Genomic DNA, 19,191 nt, shown 5'->3' with positions numbered 1-19,191 from the left:
AATTTGCTCAAAGATGCTGTATAGACAACGGTGGATCTGGGCTGGGCGCGGTGGCTCATGCCTGTAATCCCAGCACTTTGGGAGGTCGAGGCCGGTGGATCACCTGAGGTCAGGAGTTTGAGACAACATGGTGAAACCCCGTCTCTACTAAAAATACAAAAATCAGCCGGGTGTGGTGACGCGTGCCTGTAATCCCAGCTACGCAGGAGGCTGAGGCAGGAGAATCACTTGAACCCTGGAGGCAGAGGTTGCAGTGACCTGAGATCGTGCCACTGCACTCCAGCCTAGGTGACAGAGCGAGACTCCATCTCAAAAAAAAAAAAAAAGGACAATGGTGGATCTAGCTATGCCTACCTCACAGGATTGTTATGGAGAACAATGAGATTTGTGTTAAAGTACTTTGAAAAGTATAGTGTAACACAAATATAATGTCTTATTTTTACTGTTCATCTGTGGTTTATTTTAGGGTAGATACAACAAGAATCGAATACTCCATTCCTTTAAGAGAAAACTGGGCACTACCATATTTTGCATGCCAAATTGCTGCACTTACAGGCTATTTAAAAAGCAACTTAAATACTTATGGAGAGGTAAGATACAAATCTGTTTTATCCATTGCAGCTAATTCTGATGTATTGCAAATGTGGTACATAATAGCAAATAAATTTTAGTCCTAGTAAGAATTAAATCATATTTAATGAAGCCTGGTTACTACATAACAAAAGATATAGTTAGTAGTTTTCTTACAACACTGTTACTCTGTAATCTGATTAACAGTAAATTAGGAGAAAGGAGATGTTTTATCATTTTAATATAGTTAACTTGACAAGTATATGAAAAATATCTTATTTTGAAAATCTGTTCCACTGTTATTTTATCACTTCTCGGACTTCTGGAACATTGATGGCCTTCAATCACCATGATTTAAAGATACATTAAACAAGATGTAAAGAGTGACCACAAATTACAGGAGTTTTAACTTGGATAGCAGCACTGCATATTCTGTTTCTTCTCATGTTTTCTGTGACTGAGGTATAGGCAGGTTGGAAAAAATTTCAGGAGACTTTTCCCCGGTAGTTTAGATTCTTACATTGTTACTGTTATTGTTGTTGCCACAGCCCTTTTGGCAGTTGGAAGAAGCCTGCAGAGTCTGTCTCAGGATAATGATTTTAGGCCAGGCTTGGTGGCTCATGCCTATAATCCCAGCACTCTGGGAGGCTGAGGCGGGCGGATCACTTGAGGTCAGGAGTTTGAGACCAGCCTGGCCAACATGGTGAAACCTCATCTCTAATAAAAATTCAAAAATTAGCCAGATGTGGTGGCACACGCCTGTAATCCCAGCTACTTGGGAGGCTGAGGTGGGAGGATCGCTTGAACCTGGGAGGCGGAGGTTGCAGTGAGCTGAGATCGCGCCACTGCCTTCTAGCCTGGGTGACAGAGAGACCCTGTCTCCAAAAAGAAAAAGAATAATGATTTAAAATGCATAAAATGATTATAGAGGCAACCAGTTATATTGAAATTGAAATTGACTGAATTGTAACAGTCCTTTGATTGTCTTCTTATCTGGGGCTAAGAGTTCCTGGCTAGAAAAAGAGAGCAGAGATTATTAAACCTGGTTGTCCAGGAAACAGGATGCACTTGTGGGTCCTTCATAAAAATCTCTGAAAAAATGTGCTATTCTTTTCTTTCAGTGGTGACAAATGTCCTGAGCATAGCAAACTTTATTATTTCATTTTTATAACTAGCATTTCCTTTTTTGCATGTAAAATAACATGAACAGATTTCAGCTTTGTGATCTTCCTTTATGTTGTATTTGTATAGAGATCTTTCTGCACAAGAGTATATTTTCTTTTTTTTTTTAGACAGAGTCTTGCTATCTGTTGCCCAGGCTGGAGTGTGATGGCATGATCTCTGCTCACTGCAACCTCTGCCTCCTGGGCTCAAGCGATTCTCCTGCCTCAGCCTCCTGTGTAGCTGGGATTACAGGCACCCAGCACCACACCCAGCTAATTTTTGTATTTTTAGTAGAGTCAGGGTTTCACTATGTTGGCCAGGCTGGCCTCGAACTCCTGACCTCAAATTTTGATCCACCTGCCTCAGCCTCCCAAAGTGCTGGGACTACAGCCATGAGCCACTGTGCCTGGCCAAGGGTATATTTTCTTTAATAGTCAGGGAGTCTATGATTGAATATTTTCCTGTTTGATTGTACAGCTGTCTATTAGGGAAGAATAGTTTTTCGATTGTTAAGTAAAAGAGTTTCGTATAGGCCAGGTTTGGTGGCCTATAATATTACCCAGCACTTTGGGAGGCTGAGGCAGGCAGATCACCTGAGGTCAGGAGTTCAAGACCAGCCTGGCCAACATGGCGAAACCTCTCTGTATTAAAAATACAAAAATTAGCCAGGTGTGGTGGTGCACAGCTGTACTCCCAGCTACTTGGGAGGCTGAGGTGGGAAAATCGCTTGAACCCGGAGGTGGGGGTTGCAGTGAGCTGAGATGACACCACTGCACTCCAGCCTGAACAACAGAGTAAGACTCCATCTCCAAAAAAAAAAAGAGTTTGGTATGGCAAAATGAACTGCCTAAGTTTCTTTATATTTATCTCTTTGTTTCTTTGAGACGTGGACTCGCTCTTTCACCCAGACTGGAGTGCGGTGGCATGATCTAGGCTTACTACATTTTTGACCCCTCACCCAGCTTCCCCCAATAATATCTTGCATGACTGTAATACCTTGTCAAAGTCAAGAAGTTGACATTGATATAATACTGTTAATTCAGGCACTGACTTTCTTCAGATTTCACCAGGTTTTACATATACTGCTTTTGTGGAAAGTGGGTGTATAGTCATATTAGTTGTTATCACATGTATAAATTTGAGTAACTGTCATCATAATCAAGACATAGAACTCTTCTGTCACCACTAAGAAACTCCTGTGTACCTTAATAGTCACATCCTTCCTCTAACGGCAACCGCTGATCTATTCTCTATCACTATAATTTTGTCACCTTGAAAGGTTATATAAATGAAATCAAGTCATGTAGTATGTAACCTTTTAAGATTAGCTTTTTTCACTCAGCCTAATGATGCCCTTGACATCCATGTGAGTTATTACGTGTGAATACTTTGCTCCTTGTCATCACTGAGTAGTATTTTAGCAACACTTTTTTTTTTTTTTGGGAGGGAGTCTCTTGCTCTGTTGTCCAGGCTGAAGTACAGCGGGACAATCTCAGCTCACTGCAACCTCCGCCTCCCAGCTTCAAGTGATTATCATGTATCAGCCTCCCTAGCAGCCGGGACTGCAGATGCACGTCACCACACCCACCTAATTTTTGTATTTTTAGTAGAGACGGAGTTTCACCATGTTGGCCAGGCTGGTCTTGAACTCCTGGCCTCAAGTGATCCGCCTGCCTTGTCCTCCCAAAGTGTGTCCAGAGTTGGTTCTTTCCAGTGGGTTCGTGGTCTCACTAACTTCAAGAATGAATCTGCAGACCCTTCCGGTGAGTGTTACAGCTCTTAAAGATGGCATGGACCCAAAGAGTGAGTGGTAGCAAGGTGTATTGTGAAGAGCGAAAGAACAAAGCTTCCACAGCATGGAAGGGTACCCAAGTGGTTTGCTGCTGCTGGCTGGGGTGGCCAGCTTTTATTCCCTTATGTGTCCCCTCCCATGTTCCATTTTTGTCCTATCAGACTGCCCTTTTTTCAATCCCCCCTGTGATTGGCTACTTTTAGGATCCTGCTGATTGGTGCGTTTTACAGAGTGCTGATTGGTGCATTTTACAGAGCGCTGATTGGTGCATATTACAGAGCACTGATTGGTGCATTTTACAATCCTCTTGCTAGATACAGAGTGCTGATTGGTGCGGTTTTACAGAGCGCTGATTGGTGCATTTTACAATCCCCTTGCTAGCTACAGAGCTCTGATTTGTGCGTTTTACAATCCTAGCTACAGAGTGCTGATTGGTGCGTTTTACAATCCTCTTGTAAGACAGAAAAGTTCTCCAAGTCCCCACTCAACCCAGGAAGTTCACCTGGCTTCACCTCTCAAAAGTGCTGAGATTACTGGTGTGAGCCACTGTGCCTGGTCTACACGTACTTTTTTTTTTTTTGAGATGGAGTTTTGCTCTTGTTGCCCAGGCTGGAGTGCAATGGCACGATCTCAGCTCACTGCAACCTCTGCCTCCTGGGTTCAAGCGATTCTCCTGCCTCAGCCTCCCAAGTAGCTGGGGTTACTGGCCTGTACCACCACGCCCAGCTAATTTTGTATTTTTAGTAGAGACAGGGTTTCTCTATGATCAGGCTGGTCTCGAACTCCCGACCTCAGGTGATCCGCCCGCCTCAGCCTCCCAAAGTACTGGGATTACAGGTGTGAGCCACCGTTCCTGGCCCATGTACTTTTTTAAAATCACATATTTTGTATTTTGCTTCCCATTCTTGAGGCTAAGTTTCGTGGTCCCAGTTGCCTCAGGATATCCAACTTCAGTTCAATCTTTTGTGCAATTATCTGGAGTCATTCAGAAACATTGTGGTTGATTATTGAAACCTGTTTGATGTATCACATAAATCCTATGTGTAAAAAGTTCACACTACAGGCACAGTGAAAGTGAAGCCCTGTGAGACATGGCAAGCAAGGTCAGGGGTAGGCAAGACTGCACAGAACCTTGAAAATGCTCAGGGAAAGGAATAACTTTGCTAACTCTCCAGGTTGTGTTTGATACATAGTTCTATCTTTAAGACATTTTTACTGTATGCTCTTAGAGTAGTTTGAGAGTCAACCCTTGGAATTAACAATTTGTTTTAGTATGTTGTAGGTTTCTCCCAGAATCTCAGAAGTAATCTCCAAATGCCCAGTACGTTAATTAGGCTGGGTCTGGATTTGAGCCTTCATTGCTTTCTGAAACTGGTTTCTCTGGGGATGGTGGTGTCTGGTTATTACAGTTCTGGTAATAACTGTAATAATGTGGTTGTTCCACATTAGAAGGGTTTCAGAACCCTTGCCCTGCACATAGCTATGGTGACAGGAAGAGCAGAAGCTTATGTCAGAGCCCTTCTGTGCTTTGCAGTTGGTGTTATTTGCCCAACAGGTGGAAGTTTGCCATTTCTTACATTTGGTTCTCTGGTCTTAATCTTATTCAGGATGCTGGAAAATTATTTTATCTGCTGATGGCTGAGGTATTTCTGACTCTGGAATTTATACTTGAGTATAGTCAGCTGAGTATGAAAGACTCAGTTTTAGAGAGCACAGTTCTTATCTTAGGTTTCTTGACTGACCTTTATTGTCCTTCTCCTTCACTGTTCTTATCTGAACAAGGTCATTTGACACTACAGCCAGTGGAGGGATCCAGAATTTAAAAGCAGGTCCATAGAAGAAGGAGAGGCTGTTGTTGAACATGTTATGGGATTTGTCACAGACTTGGTAACTTGCTAAGGGATCACATAGGAGATGACATTTTGAAGGACAGAATTGACTTAGCCAGGCAGATTTTCAGCAAGGGCAAGGACATCCTTTGTGTTTAGTATTTAGCGAAGGAAAACAGCTGAAAGTTTAATATGGCCGACAGTATAGGCACTGGGGAAAGATAACACTTCTGTTGACAGGAAATGAAAAAAGCAAAGACATGGGCTGTGGAATAGGCTGAGATGTAAGCAGACTATTTAAATGAAGTTCTTAGGAAAATAAGTTCTGACCTGATGAATACCAACATTTAAGTTATTTGGACAGAGAGAAGTTAACATAAATTGTTAACCAAGTATAAAGTCATTAACTTGCTAAATGAAAGGGTAATAAGAGCCTGAAAGTTTCATAGAGATCACAACTGCAGAAAGCAGCTACCACCACTAGGACTGAGGGAACAAAGGGAAAAATAGGAAATTATTAAAACTTGAAGCACCATGGAAGTGAAATGTTATTTTCACAGCAAAAGGAGTTGCCTCCACAATAACAAAAGCTCACCAGCCAGGTCTAGTAAATGCCACCCTTTCTTACATTTATTGCTTTACTTCTTTTGGGATAAAAGAAAATTATATTGAATGTTCTTTTTCTTCCCCTTTGTCTTCCTGAAATTCTCAATGTGATGTTGAATATTGAAGGACAAGTGGTTGATTTCTCTCAAGTGCCTTATTTGAGCTCTTGTTGTTTTTGTAAGGATTTAATAATAATTATGTGATTTAAAAACAAAGTTTCAATAATTATATAGCTTAAAGTTGAACGAGTAACAGAGCTACAACTTTGACCTAACAGTCTCATAGGCTTTTATTGTAATAAAGTTATTGATATTTAGTTTCTTTCAATTGTTTTCCCTAGAGGTTTTGCTACTTGTTGATGAGTGCTTCAACTTACACATTTATGATGATGTGGGAGTATAGCCACTATCTCCTGTTTCTTCAAGCAATATCTCTATTCCTGCTAGATATCTTTTCAGTGGAGCAAAGTGACAAGGTATTATGGCATTTTGAAATAGTGATTTTAAGAGAATAAATGTATTTATGGCATTGTATCTTAAAACCTCTCTTTTCTTCATCCATACACTCATATGGGAACCCCGATGCATACAACATTTGAGTTATTTGGACAGAGAGAAGTTAATATAAATTGTTAACCAAGTATAAAGTCATTAACTTGCTAAATGAAAGGGTGATATGGGCCTGAAAGTTTCATAGAGATCGCAACTGCAGAAAGCAGTTAACTGCTAGGGAAAAAGATGAAATTATTAAAACGTAGAAATGTAGAACAGGGACCTCATGGAGCTGATACTCAGACGTTTGAGCTCAGAAATATCAGCTTTGCTCAAAAGTTGGGCCCTTCAGAAATGGGACCCAGGCGTCTGAGGATGTGGCTATGGCTGGCTGGTCTTGGGTTTCTTGAGCTGGAAGATGTGATGAAGCTGGTTCTTGAAGTGCTGGAAAAACTGCAGCTGCATCCAGTGCTTCCATAGGAAGTAATTGCTCTGTTGGGGTGAGAAGCATCCTTGAGGTGAGATCACAGGACCCTCAAGCCATCAGGAAGCAAGAGGAAGGAGCCAGGCTTGCACTTTCCCTCTAGCATTTCCTACTGGCAGAGCTTCATAGGGAACCAACAGGAAAAGCAGAAATGTAGATTGCAGAGTCCCAGGCCCAGCATTGCCAGGCAAAGGATAGAAAGGGGAGTTTGGAGCTAAGATAGTTATTTGGTAACTGGCACGCATCTGTAGAACCAGAGCCCAAATCAAAAATAGAACATAAGCCAGGTGTGGTGGCACATGCCTATAGTCCCAGCTACTCAGGAGGCCAAGGCAGGAGGATTGCTTGAGTCCAGGAATTCAAGTCCAGCCTGGGCAACATAGTGAGACCCTATCCCTACAAAAAATTTTTAAAAATTAGCTGGGTGGGGTGGGGGCTGAGGCGGGAGGATCACTTGACCAGCCTGAGCAACATGGTAAGATCCCATCTCTAAAAAATTTAAAAAGGGAATAAATCATTACCAACACCCAGAAGACTCCATCATGCTCTCTCTCCCAGTCATTACTTCAACCCCCAACAGGGTAGCTACTGTTCTGACTTGTAACAGTGAGATATCTTTTTTTTTTTTTTTTTTTTGAGACAGAGTCTCACTCTGTTGCCCAGGCTGGAGTGTGGTGGCTCAATCTCAGCTCACTGCAACCTCTGCCTCCCGGCTTCAAGTGACTCTCCTGCCTTAGCCTCCCGAGTAGCTGGGATTACAGGTGCCTGCCACCATGCCCAGCTAGTTTTTGTATTTTTAGTAGAGATGGGGTTTCACCATGTTAGCCAGGCTGGTCTTGAACTCCTGACCTTGTGATCTGTCTGCCTCGGCCTCCCAAAGCTTTGGAATTACAGGTGTGAGCCACCGCACCTGGCCAAGATATATATATTTTTTTTTAAGTGGCTCTGGCTATTGACTGATTTTTTTTTCTGTCTTTATTTTATTTTATTTTTGTTTATTTATTTTTACTTTTTTGGAGACAGGGTCTCACTCCGTCACCCAGGCTGGAGTGCAGTGGCTCAATCACGGCTCACTGCAACCTCCGCCTCCCAGGCTCAAGCAATCCTCCCACCTCAGCCTCCTGAGTAGCTGAGACTACAAGTGCGTGCCAGCCACCGTGCCCGTCTGATTTTTCTTTTCTTTTCTTTTTTTCTTTTTTTGAGACAGAGTCTTGCTCTGTCACCCAGGCTGGAGTGTAGTGGTGCGATCTCGGCTCACTGTATCCTCCGCCTCCCAGGTTCAAGTGATTCTCTTGCCTCAGCCTCCTGAGTAGCTGGGATTACAGGCATGCCCCACCACATCTGGCTAATTTTTTTTTGGATTTTTAGTAGAGAATGAGTTTCACCATGTTGGCCAGGTTGGTTTTGAACTCCTGGCCTCAAGTGATCCACTCTCTTTGGCCTTCCACAGTGCAGGGATTACAGGCGTGAGCCACCGCGCCCAGCCCCAGGTGATTTTTCTATTTTTCGTAGAGATGGGGTTTTGCCATGTTGCCCAGGCCAGGCTGGTCTAAAACTCCTGGGCTCAAGCCATCCTCCCGCCTCTGCCTCCCAACGTGCTGGGATTATAGATGTTAGCCACCGAGCCTGGACTGTTTTTTAGCGTATAACTATTTTCTGGGAGATCTTCTAATAAAACATTGCATTTAACTTTGTTATGCTCACTAGTTGGACCAAAAACAATACTCTGATGGTACATTTCATGGCAGTATATTTTCACTGGGTAGGTTTTGGGGGCTGCTGATAAAAATTATGATTTTTGATTTATGTAATTTGAGGTTGCATAGATGAGTTTTAATAACAGGGCAAACTAAGTGAAATTAAGAAGGTTCTTCCAGTCTGATTTAGACACTGATGCTTTTAAAGCTCTTTATTTTGTTTCCAGGGAGTTTTAAAAAAACAGTGATAAGGGCCGGGCGTGGTGGCTCATGCCTGTAATCCCAGGACTTTGGGAGGCTGAGGCAGGCAGATCACAAGGTGAGGAGATCGAGACCATCCTGGCTAACACGGTGAAACCCCATCTGTACTAAAAATACAAAAAAATTAGCCGGGCGTGACCCCTGTAGTCCCAGCTGCTTGGGAGGCTGAGGCAGGAGAATGGCATGAACCCAGGAGGCAGAGCTTGCAGTGAGCTGAGATCAGGCCACTGCACTCCAGCCTAGGCGACAGAGCAAGACTCTGTCTCAAAAAAAAAGAAAAGAAAACAGTGATAAGTTCATTATACACTATTATATATATATATATTATATATATATATATGTATGTATGTATGTGTGTGTATATGTGTGTGTGTGTGTGTGTGTGTATATATATATATATATATATATATATATTTGTTTTTTGTTTTTTTTTTTTTTCCCTGAGACAGAGTCTTGCTCTGTTGCCCAGGCTGGAGTGCAGTGGTGCGATTTTGGCTCACTGCAACCTCCACCTACCGGGTTAAGCGATTCTCGTGCCTTAGCCTCCTGAGTGGCTGAGATTACAGGCTCCCGCCACTATGCCCAGCTAATTTTTTTTTTGTTTTTAATAGAGATGGGTTTCACCATGTCAGCCAGGCTTGTCTTGAACTCCTGACCTCAATGATCCACCCACTTTGGCCACCGAAAGTGCTGGGATTTCAGATGTGAGCCACCATGCCCGGCCAACATTAAAAATATTGATTGAACATTTGCATAATACTTTTGTAAATTATAGTAGAGCATTTACTGCATAATTATAGTTAAATATATATAAAACAAAGGAAAATATGTATGATAAAATATAACTTATTCTCACTTATTTTATTTTTGTCACAACAGGTTTATGAAGTTTATAAAATCTACATATTTTCCCTCTTTCTGGGATATTTACTACAGTTTGAGAATCCAGCTTTGTTGGTATCTCCTTTATTAAGTTTAGTAGCAGCCTTAATGCTTGCTAAGTGCCTTCAGGTAATTAGAATTGTCTTTTTATTGTTCTTATTTTGACTTTTTTTTTTTGAGATGGAGTCTCACTCTGTTGCCCAGGCTGGAGTACATCTCAGCTCACTGCAACCTCTGCCTCCCGGGTTCAGGTGATTCTCCGGCCTCAGCCTCCCAAGTAGCTGGGATTACAAGCATGTGCCACCACACCCAGCTAATTTTTGTATTTTTAGTAGAGACCGGGTTTCACCATTTTGGCCAGGCTGGTGTCAAACTCCCGACCTCAAGTAATCCCCTATCCTTGGTCTCCCAAAGTTCTGGGATTACAGGCTTGAGCCACTGTGCTCGGCCATTCTTATGATTAGTTTTTAAATTGTTAATTTTTTAACACCTCACTTCTTTGTTCATATGATTTTTCCTCCACAGCTGAATGTGAAGAAAGGAAGTTTTGTAGCTAAAATAATAAAAGTGATTAATTTTTACTTGGTGTGTACTCTGACAATAACATTGAATATTATAATGAAGGTAAGTAACTCTCTGAGATTCATATAGTAAAACAAAATGAATAATGAAATATATTGTACTAAATTTTAATGAGAATAATGAGATAGCACGTAATAGAGTTTGAACAGTATAATTTTGAGTTACACAACAATCATAACTAGCATATTGGGTGAGAAAGTAGCATTCTGATTCTTTTCTGTACATAGGTAAAAAGAAAAAGGGAATGCATATTTTTCATTAAGTTAAAAATGTCATCATTACCCAGTTAACATTAAGCAATATATGGAACAAAGTGAGACAAATGAAAAGTGTTTAGAAGAGTGGGTGAGTTACTTGAGCCTGGTGGGATAAGGTTGAAATGTTCTTGATCACCTGAGGTCAGGAGTTTGAGGCCAGCTTGGCCAACATGGTGAAACCTTGTCTCTACTAAAAATACAAAAAATTAGCTGAGCGTAGTGGCGTGCACCTGTAATCCCAGCTACTTGGGAGGCTGAGGCAGGAGAATTGCTTGAACCCGGGAGGCAGAGGTTGCAGTGAGCCAAGATCTTGCCATTGCACTCCAGCCTGAGCAACAAGAGTGAAACTCTGTCTCAAAAAAATAAAAAAAGAAAAGAAAAAAGAAATGTTCTTACTACCCCATTGTAGTTTATGCTTCAGCATAAGGTCATGGGATTGATTTATGTCAGTAAATCTCCTTGCTTCATAGTCGTACCATATATTATTTATTCATATTTTTGTTTTGTAGTCTTGTGTTTTCTGTCTCTAGTATTGGGAAAAGCATGTGTTTGTAAGCATAGCTAATATTTCTTTGTTTAACTGGTGTTTTTCTCTTCTAGATGTTTGTCCCACACAAAGAAAATGGGCACATGCTGAAATTCCTTGAAGTAAAATTTGGACTAAATATGACCAAGTAAGTTTTAGATTATGTAAGTTTACCTAAATCGATACCACTTAGACAATAAAGATAAAAAATACTCAATGGCCAGGCATAGTGGCTCACATCTGTAATCCCAGCACTTTAGGAGGCCGAGGTGGGTGGATTGTGACCACTTGAGTCCGGGAGTTTGAGACCAGCCTGGGCAACATGGCAAAACCCCGTCTCTAAAAAAAAACAACCAAAAAAACAAAAAAAAATTAGCTAGTTGTGGTGGTGCATGCCTGTGGTCCCAGCTATTCAGGAAGCTGAGGTGGGAGGACCACCTGAGCCTGGAAGGTGGAGGTCATAGTGAGCCAAGATTGCGCCAGTGCACCCCAGCCTGGGCAACAGTGAGACCCTGTCTAAAAAAAAAAAAAAATACCACTTAGAATGTGTTTGCCATATTGTTAAATTTTAACATTTTGTTCTAAACCCAGTGATTTGAAGTAGACATTCTCAGTCCATCAGTGAGCACTCCTCAGCATCACGCCATCTCTAACATCTTTTCCCACGGCTAGGGATCGAGGATTGGAGTTTAGAGATGGATGAGAAATGAGGACGCAGATAAACATATATACAACCAGGAGTCTTTTTTTTTTTTTTTTTTTTGAGACGGAGTCTTACTCTGTTGCCCAGGCTGGAGTACAGTGGCGCGATCTCGGCTCACTGCAAGCTCCGCCTCCCGGGTGCATGCCATTCTCCTGCCTCAGACTCCCGAGTAGCTGGGACTACAGGCGCCCACTACCATGCCCGGCTAATTTTTTGTATTTTTAGTAGAGACAGGGTTTCACGGTGTTAGCCAGGATGGCCTCGATCTCCTGACTTGTGATCTGCCCACCTCAGCCTCCCAAAGTGCTGGGATTACAGGCGTGAGCCACCGCGCCCAGCTCAACCAGGAGTCTTGTTGATCATACTTAGAGTCGAAAAATGTTTATCCTGATTCATACTGCTCAAAAGGTTTACATTTCAAATTTTATGATTTATCTTAATAAGTAGGTATCTCTTTTTTAAATGGGTCCTAGTTGAATTACATTTGTCAATAATATACAGTAGGTCTATCCAATAATAATATGTGAACCACTTATGTAATTGTAATTTTCTAGTAGTCGTATTTTTAAAAATACAAAGAAACAAGTGAAATTAATTTTAATATATTTTCTCTAATATATAAAAATAATTTGTAAACAATGTAAAAATTATTAAGGAGATATTTTGTTTTTCAAATCATTATTTCGCTCTTTTTTTCTTTGAAATCCTGGGTGTATTTTGTACTTAAAGTATGTCTCAATTTGAATTGGCCACATTTCAGCTGTTTAAAAACTGCAAGTCTCTAGTAGCTACCATATTCAACAATGCATTTGTAGAGGTTAGCCGGCCGAATTGTTGTCTTCTAGATAAAGATAGAAACCAAAATTCCCTAAAAGCTATGTTGGGCTTTAGAGATGGTCACGTTACTTGGTAATAAAAAGCAGCAGTTTTACATTTATTAGAGCAGCTTTGGTGAGAGCACATGCTTTGTTTACTAATACGATACTATTATCTTCATTTATGAAGGATAGTACCTTGCTAATATAAGTAAACGGGTCTAGGAAATGTGTTTTTTCTTAGTTTTTGCTGATATTAAAAAAATACTTCTGTGTTCAGTTTAAAATGTCTATGAATTTAATATCATGCTTTTGTCTTCTATAGGAATTTTACAATGAATTGGCTCCTCTGTCAAGAATCCCTGCAGGCACCATCTCAAGATTTTTTTCTGCGATTGACACAGTCTTCTTTATTACCTTTCTATATTCTAGTGTTAATTATTTGTTTTCTTTCTATGTTGCAAGTTATTTTTAGGAGGATTAAGTAAGTACCTATGAGAATCAATCATATTGCTAACATACATTATGGAAATATATAAAATACTTATTTTTAGTATTCTTCCAATATTTTTATATTGTTTTAGAGCTTCCAATTCCATTCTCTTTTCATTGACATGGAAAATATCATTATAAGATGTGTTGGCCAGGTGCAGTGGCTCACGCCTATAAACCCAGCACTTTGGGAGGCCGAAGCGAGCAGATCGCAAGGTCGGGAGTTTGAGACCAGCCAGGCCAATATGATGAAACCCCATCTCTACTAAAAGTACAAAAATTAGCTGGGCGTGATGGCGCGCGCCTGTAATCCCAGCTACTCGAGAGGCTGAGGCAGGAGAATCGCTTGAACCCGGGAGGCAGAGGTTGTGAGCCGAGATTGCACCACTGCACTCCAGCCTGGGTGACAGAGTGAGACTCCCTCTCAAAAAAAAAAAAAAGGTTGTATTGACCAGAAAAATTTAAACTTAGTTTTTTGTTTTTTGGTTTTTTTTTTTTTTTTTGAGACGGAGTCTCGCTCTTGTTCCCCAGGCTGGAGTGCAGTGGCACAATCTCGGCTCACCACAACCACCGCCTCCCAGGTTCAAGCGATTCTCCTACCTCAGCCTCCCGAGTAGCTAGGATTACAGGCATGCGCTGCCACGCCCAGCTAATTTTGTATTTTTAGTAGAGATGGGGTTTCTCCATGTTGGTCAGGTTGGTCTCAAACTCGCAACCTAGGTGATCCACCCGCCTCGGCTTCCCAAAGTGCTGGGATTACAGGCGTGAGCCACCGTGCTCAGCCCTAAACTTAGTTTTATACATCTGAATAGGTAATGTCCAGATTTAATATAGTTAGAGACTTAATATATAACTGATATTTAAATAATCAGTTAAACTTTTACAGACTGATTCACTAATTTATACAGATTTTTACTTAGCATAAGAATAATTTCTTCTATTCAACTTAAATGAAGTTAGCAGTATAAGTAATTTTAAATTATAAAGTTTGAGGCCAGGTGCAGTGGCTTGTGCCTGTAATTCCAACAATTTGAGAGGCTGATGCAGGAGGATTGCTTGAGGCCAGGAGTTCAAGACCAGCCTGGGCAACACAGTGATACCCTATCTCTTAAAGAAAAAGAAAAAAAAAAAGCTATAAAGTTTGACTAACCTTTGATGTTTTTATCATGTTTGAAACGTGGTTGTGTATAATTTCTTCATTTTAAGAATTTAGTTATTCAAATTATGATTTAACTATATTAATTTAGCAATTGCTGGTTGATTCATAATTGATCTTGGAAGAAGAACCTACTAATCTTTATTATTCTTTTTTTTTTTTTTTTGAGATGGAGTCTCGCTCTTTTGCCCAGGCTGGAGTGCAGTGGTGCGATCTCGGCTCACTGCAAGCTCCGCCTCCCAGGTTCACGCCATTCTCCTGCCTCAGCCTCCTGAGTAGCTGGGACTACAGGCGCCCGCCACCGTGCCCGGCTAATTTTTTGTATTTTTAGTAGAGATGTGGTTTCACCATGTTAACCAGGATGGTCTCAATCTCCTGACCTTGTGATCCACCCACCTCGGCCTCCCGAAGTGCTGGGATTACAGGCGTGAGCCACTGCACCTGGCCCAAGTCTTTATTATTCTTTTCTTTTCTTTTTTTTTTTTTGGAGACAGAGTCTTACTCTGTCACTCAGGCTGGAGTGCAGTGGCGTGATCTTGGCTCACTGCAACCTCTACCTCCCAGGTTCAAGCGATTCTTTTGCCTCAACCTCCAGAGTAGCTGAGATTACAGGCATGCGCCACCACGCCCGGCTAATTTTTGTATTTTAGTAGAGATGGGGTTTCATCATGTTGGCCAGGCTGGTCTCGAACTCTTGACCTCAAGTGATCCACCCACTTTGGCCTCCCAAAGTTCTGGGATTACAGATGTAAGTCACTGCCCCAACCCTTTTTTATTTTTCTGAAAATTCATTTTTAGTCTTCATAGAGTTTGTTGTCTTCAGGTTCTAAAAGCCATTTGCAGAAACTTAGAGATATATGTAAGGTATTTAACTAGCAGAATATACTTCCAAATTTTAAAGATCACCTATATTTTTTGTTATGATGAAATACAAAATTTTAGGTATATCCTTCAAAGATGATAAACAATGTATCTTTGGTTTTTTACAAATATATTTTCAAAGTATTAAAAAATACATTTTCTTTTTGTAGTGGTAAGTCCCTGAAGGAAACTGTTACTCTTGAAGATGGACGAATTGGAGAAAGACCAGAAATAATTTATCATGTAATTCACACTATTTTATTGGGTTCTCTTGCAATGGTTATAGAAGGGTAAGTGTACTTTATTTGATCCCTTGGTTTTTACAAAGATTATTGGCCGAGTGTAGTGACTCACGCCCGTAATCCCAGCACTTTGGGAGGCCAAGGCGGGTGGCTCACATGAGTTCAGGAGTTTGAGACAGTGTGACCAACATGGTGAGACTCTGTCTCTACTAAAAATACAAAAATTAGCTGGGTGTGGTAGTGCGCGCCCGTAGTCCCAGCTACTGGGGAGGCTGAGGTGGCAGGATCTCTCGAACCTGGGAGGTAGAAGTTGCAATGAGTGGAGATTGCGCTACTGCACTCTAGCCTGAGGGACAGAGCAAGACCCTGTCTCAAAAAAAAAAGTCAGAAAACCCACAAAGATTGTCTTTTTTTTTTATTTTTTTTTTTTTTAAGAATCTCGCTCTGTCGCCCAGGCTGGAGTGCAGTGGCGCAATCTCAGCTCACTGCAACCTCCGCCTCCCAGGTTCAAGCAATTCTCCTGTCTCAGCCTCCTAATAGCTGGGATTACAGGCACGCGCCACCGCACCTGGCTAATTTTTTTGTATTTTCAGTAGAGACAGGGTTTAACCCACATTGGTCAGGCTGGTCTTGAACTCCTCACCTCATGATCTGCCCGCCTTGGCCTCCCAAAGTGTTCGGATTACAGGCATGAGCCACTGCGCCCAACAAAGATTGTCTTTTTTAATGGTAATAAGTAGATACATCCAAGAATACATTCATAAAATTTTATAAATCTCAAAACCTATAAACTTTCTTAATTTATCTGGAGTTTACAAAGGTGTTTATATTATAATGAACTGATATTTACTTATTCATTCATTTGTTAAAAAACTATTGAACATATTCCAAGTTCTAGGCATTGTGCTAGGTGCTAAAGATACTTCAATAAGCAATAGTGGAACAGACAGTCTCTAACCTTATTTAACTTATGGCCTAATGGAGGTGACAGATGTCAATCATACAAAAATAAAATTACAACTTTGATAAGTGAAGGAGATGTACATGGTGCTGTAAGAACGTATAAAACAGAATTTGACTTAAAGAGATCAGAAAAGTTCTCTAAGGAAAAAGTGCCTGAGACCTGAAGGGTGAGTAGGAGTGGACTAGGTGAACCAAAGAGGCAAGAGTACTGCAGGTAGAGGGAATGGCATATGCCCAGGCCTGCGCAGGAAGGATCATGGCACATTGTTGGCGGGAGGAAAAGGAGCTCAGTCTGGCTGAAGCACAGGGAGCATGTGGCAGGCTTTGTTGAGGACTTTGGAGTTTTCCCTTTTATCCTTTCCTTACCTCATTTCTTTTATTGTCTTTTAATGGCAAATGACATTTACAAAATATATATATAGGGCCCCATTTAATGTTCAATAAGGTAGAATTTTTATATTTCACTTGCTTGATCATTTTAGTGTTCTGTATACCTTAAATTTGTTAAGGCAAAATAGGTATTCACATATTAATATTTAGATAAGTTATGTAATAATTTTTTAGGGAGTTTGAATCCTTGAAACATATCTTGCACTATTTATTTTTAAGTCTTTAGTTTTTAAACTTCCCTTGTTCCTGCTTCTATAGAAAATCATGCCATCTTGTTAATAAACTTTATTAAAATGTATTCATTCAGCCCAAGTTTTTAGTTTTTTCTTTTTTTTTTTGAGACAGAGTTTCGTTCGTGTCACCCAGGCTGGAGTGCAATGGCACGATCTCGGCTCACTGCAACCTCTGCCTCCCGGGTTCAAGCGATTCTCCTGCCTCAGCCTCCCGAGTAGCTGGGATTACAGGCATGCACCACCACGCCCGGCTAATTTTGTATTTTTTTAGTAGAGACGGGGTTTCTCCATGTTGGTCAGGCTGGTCTCGAACTCCTGACCTCAGGTGATCCACCCGCCTTGGCCTCCCAAAGTGCTGGGATTACAGGCGTGAGCCACTGCGCCCAGCCCATTTTTAGTTTTTTCATACTCTTTTAGCAGTAGTGGGAGATATAGCTATATACATAATAGGATCCCCCTTCCTCAGAAGCACACAGTCTAGGAATGTGTGCTTGGTCAGAATGCAGTGGTCAGAAATTCCTAAGACCATCCTTACTTCTGTCACCAACTGCAAGTTTGGGAGTCCCCCAAACTACCCTCAAGCTTGATAACTAACAAGGACTCACAGAACTTAGGAAAGTCATACTCAAGTTACAGTTGGTTACAGTGAAAAGACACAGATTAAAATCAGCAGAGGAAAGAGACCTATAGGACAAGGTCCAGGAGACACCAAAGCACAGAACTACCATTTGTTCCCTCCCAGTGGAATCGTGCAGACAGCACCTGTTTTCCTCTCAGAAACAATGTGTGACAGTACACACGGAGTACTGTCAATCAGGGAGGCTCACCCATGCTTTGTGTTTAGGGTTTGTATTGGGGCTCAGTCATATATATGTGGTTGACCGCCTGTGTGGCTGACCTTAGTCTTCAGCCCTTCACAGGTTGAACTGACACCACATGCTCCAAGGCTCCCACCATAAATCACACTGTTAGCATAGACTCTTATGCATGACCCAAAGGACCCAGGCAAATGAAGATGCTCTTATCAGGCAAGAGGTTACCTCCTAGGAGTTGAGGGCAAAGGCCAAATCTCTTTTTAGGCAAGGTTAATCCTTTACTGCACAATAAATAAGATACATGGGAATAAATTTCATAAAAGGCAATATATGAGGCCAGGCATGGTGGCTCATGCCTGTAATCCTAGCATTTTGGGGGCCCGAGGCGAGCAGATCAGTTGAGGTCAGGAGTTTGAAACTAGCCTGGCCAACATGGTGAAACCCCGTCTCTATTAAAGATACAAAAAAATTAGCTGGGTGTGATGGCAGGCACCTGTAATCCCAGCTACTTGAGAGGCTAAGGCAGGAGAATCGCTTGAACCCGGGAGGCGGAGATTGCAGTGAGCCAAGATTGTGCCACTGCACTCCAACCTGGGCGACAGGGTGAGACTCCATATCAAAAAAAAAAAAGGCAATATATGAAACCCTTTGCATATTAAAGTTAATTATTCTTAAGTTGTAATTCATATAGGAGCATCTTTCTTTAATAGATGAAAGAAGAAAATGTTACCATCTTTAGAAGTTTGGAGCTTTAAATTCTTCAATTAGGTTACTTGTGTACAAACTGAATGTTTAATAGCATTGAAGATTATTATATTTAAGTTTTTGTTTTTTGTTTTTGTTTTTTGAGAAAGTCTTTGTCGCCCAGGCTGGAGTGTAGTGGCACGATCTCGGCTCACTGCAACCTCTGCCTCCCAGTTCAAGCGATTCTCCTGCCTCAGCCTCCCAAGTAGCTGGGATTACAGGCACGCGCCACCACGCCTGGCTGATTTTGTTTTTTGAGTAGAGATGGGGTGTCTTCATGTTGGTCAGGCTGGTCTTGAACTCTTGACCTCAGGTGATCCGCCTGACTCAGCCTCCCAAAGTGCTAGGATTACAGGCATGAGCCACTGCGCCTGGCCTTGTTTTTGTGTTTTTGAGAGACAGGCTGGGTGTGGTGGCTTATGCCTATAATCCCAGCAATTTGGGAGACAGAGGCAGATCATCACTTGAGCCCAGGAGTTTGAAACCAACCTGGGCAACATGGCGAGACCCCATCTCTACAAAAAAAAAAAAAACAGCTAGGCATGGCGGCATGCGTCTGTGGTCCCAGCCACTATGGAGGCTGAGGTGGATGGATTGCTTCAGCCTGGGAGTTCAAGGCCACAGCGAGCCATGATC

At 41.6% G+C, this 19,191-nt stretch overlaps 1 protein-coding gene across 4 annotated transcripts in view; it reads left to right on the top strand.

Moving 5' to 3' along the window:
* DPY19L4 (dpy-19 like 4) overlaps window positions 1-19,191 on the top strand; it is a 77,864-nt gene that overhangs the window by 38,797 nt on the left and 19,876 nt on the right. For 2 of the 4 annotated variants that reach the window (XM_030795280.1, XM_030795283.1), the window contains 7 exons: window positions 467-590; window positions 6,302-6,436; window positions 9,774-9,905; window positions 10,302-10,400; window positions 11,216-11,289; window positions 12,985-13,143; window positions 15,339-15,458. In XM_030795280.1, the coding sequence (XP_030651140.1) occupies window positions 467-590; window positions 6,302-6,436; window positions 9,774-9,905; window positions 10,302-10,400; window positions 11,216-11,289; window positions 12,985-13,143; window positions 15,339-15,458 (843 nt within the window). The remainder of the gene's footprint in view (window positions 1-466; window positions 591-6,301; window positions 6,437-9,773; window positions 9,906-10,301; window positions 10,401-11,215; window positions 11,290-12,984; window positions 13,144-15,338; window positions 15,459-19,191) is intronic. The other 2 variants (XM_030795282.1, XM_030795281.1) reach the window with 2 other exon arrangements.

The sequence above is a fragment of the Nomascus leucogenys genome, chromosome 16 (genome assembly GCF_006542625.1).
Source record: "Nomascus leucogenys isolate Asia chromosome 16, Asia_NLE_v1, whole genome shotgun sequence".
NCBI classification, from domain to species: Eukaryota; Metazoa; Chordata; class Mammalia; order Primates; family Hylobatidae; genus Nomascus; species Nomascus leucogenys.
This window is presented reverse-complemented; position numbering and strand designations above follow the sequence as displayed.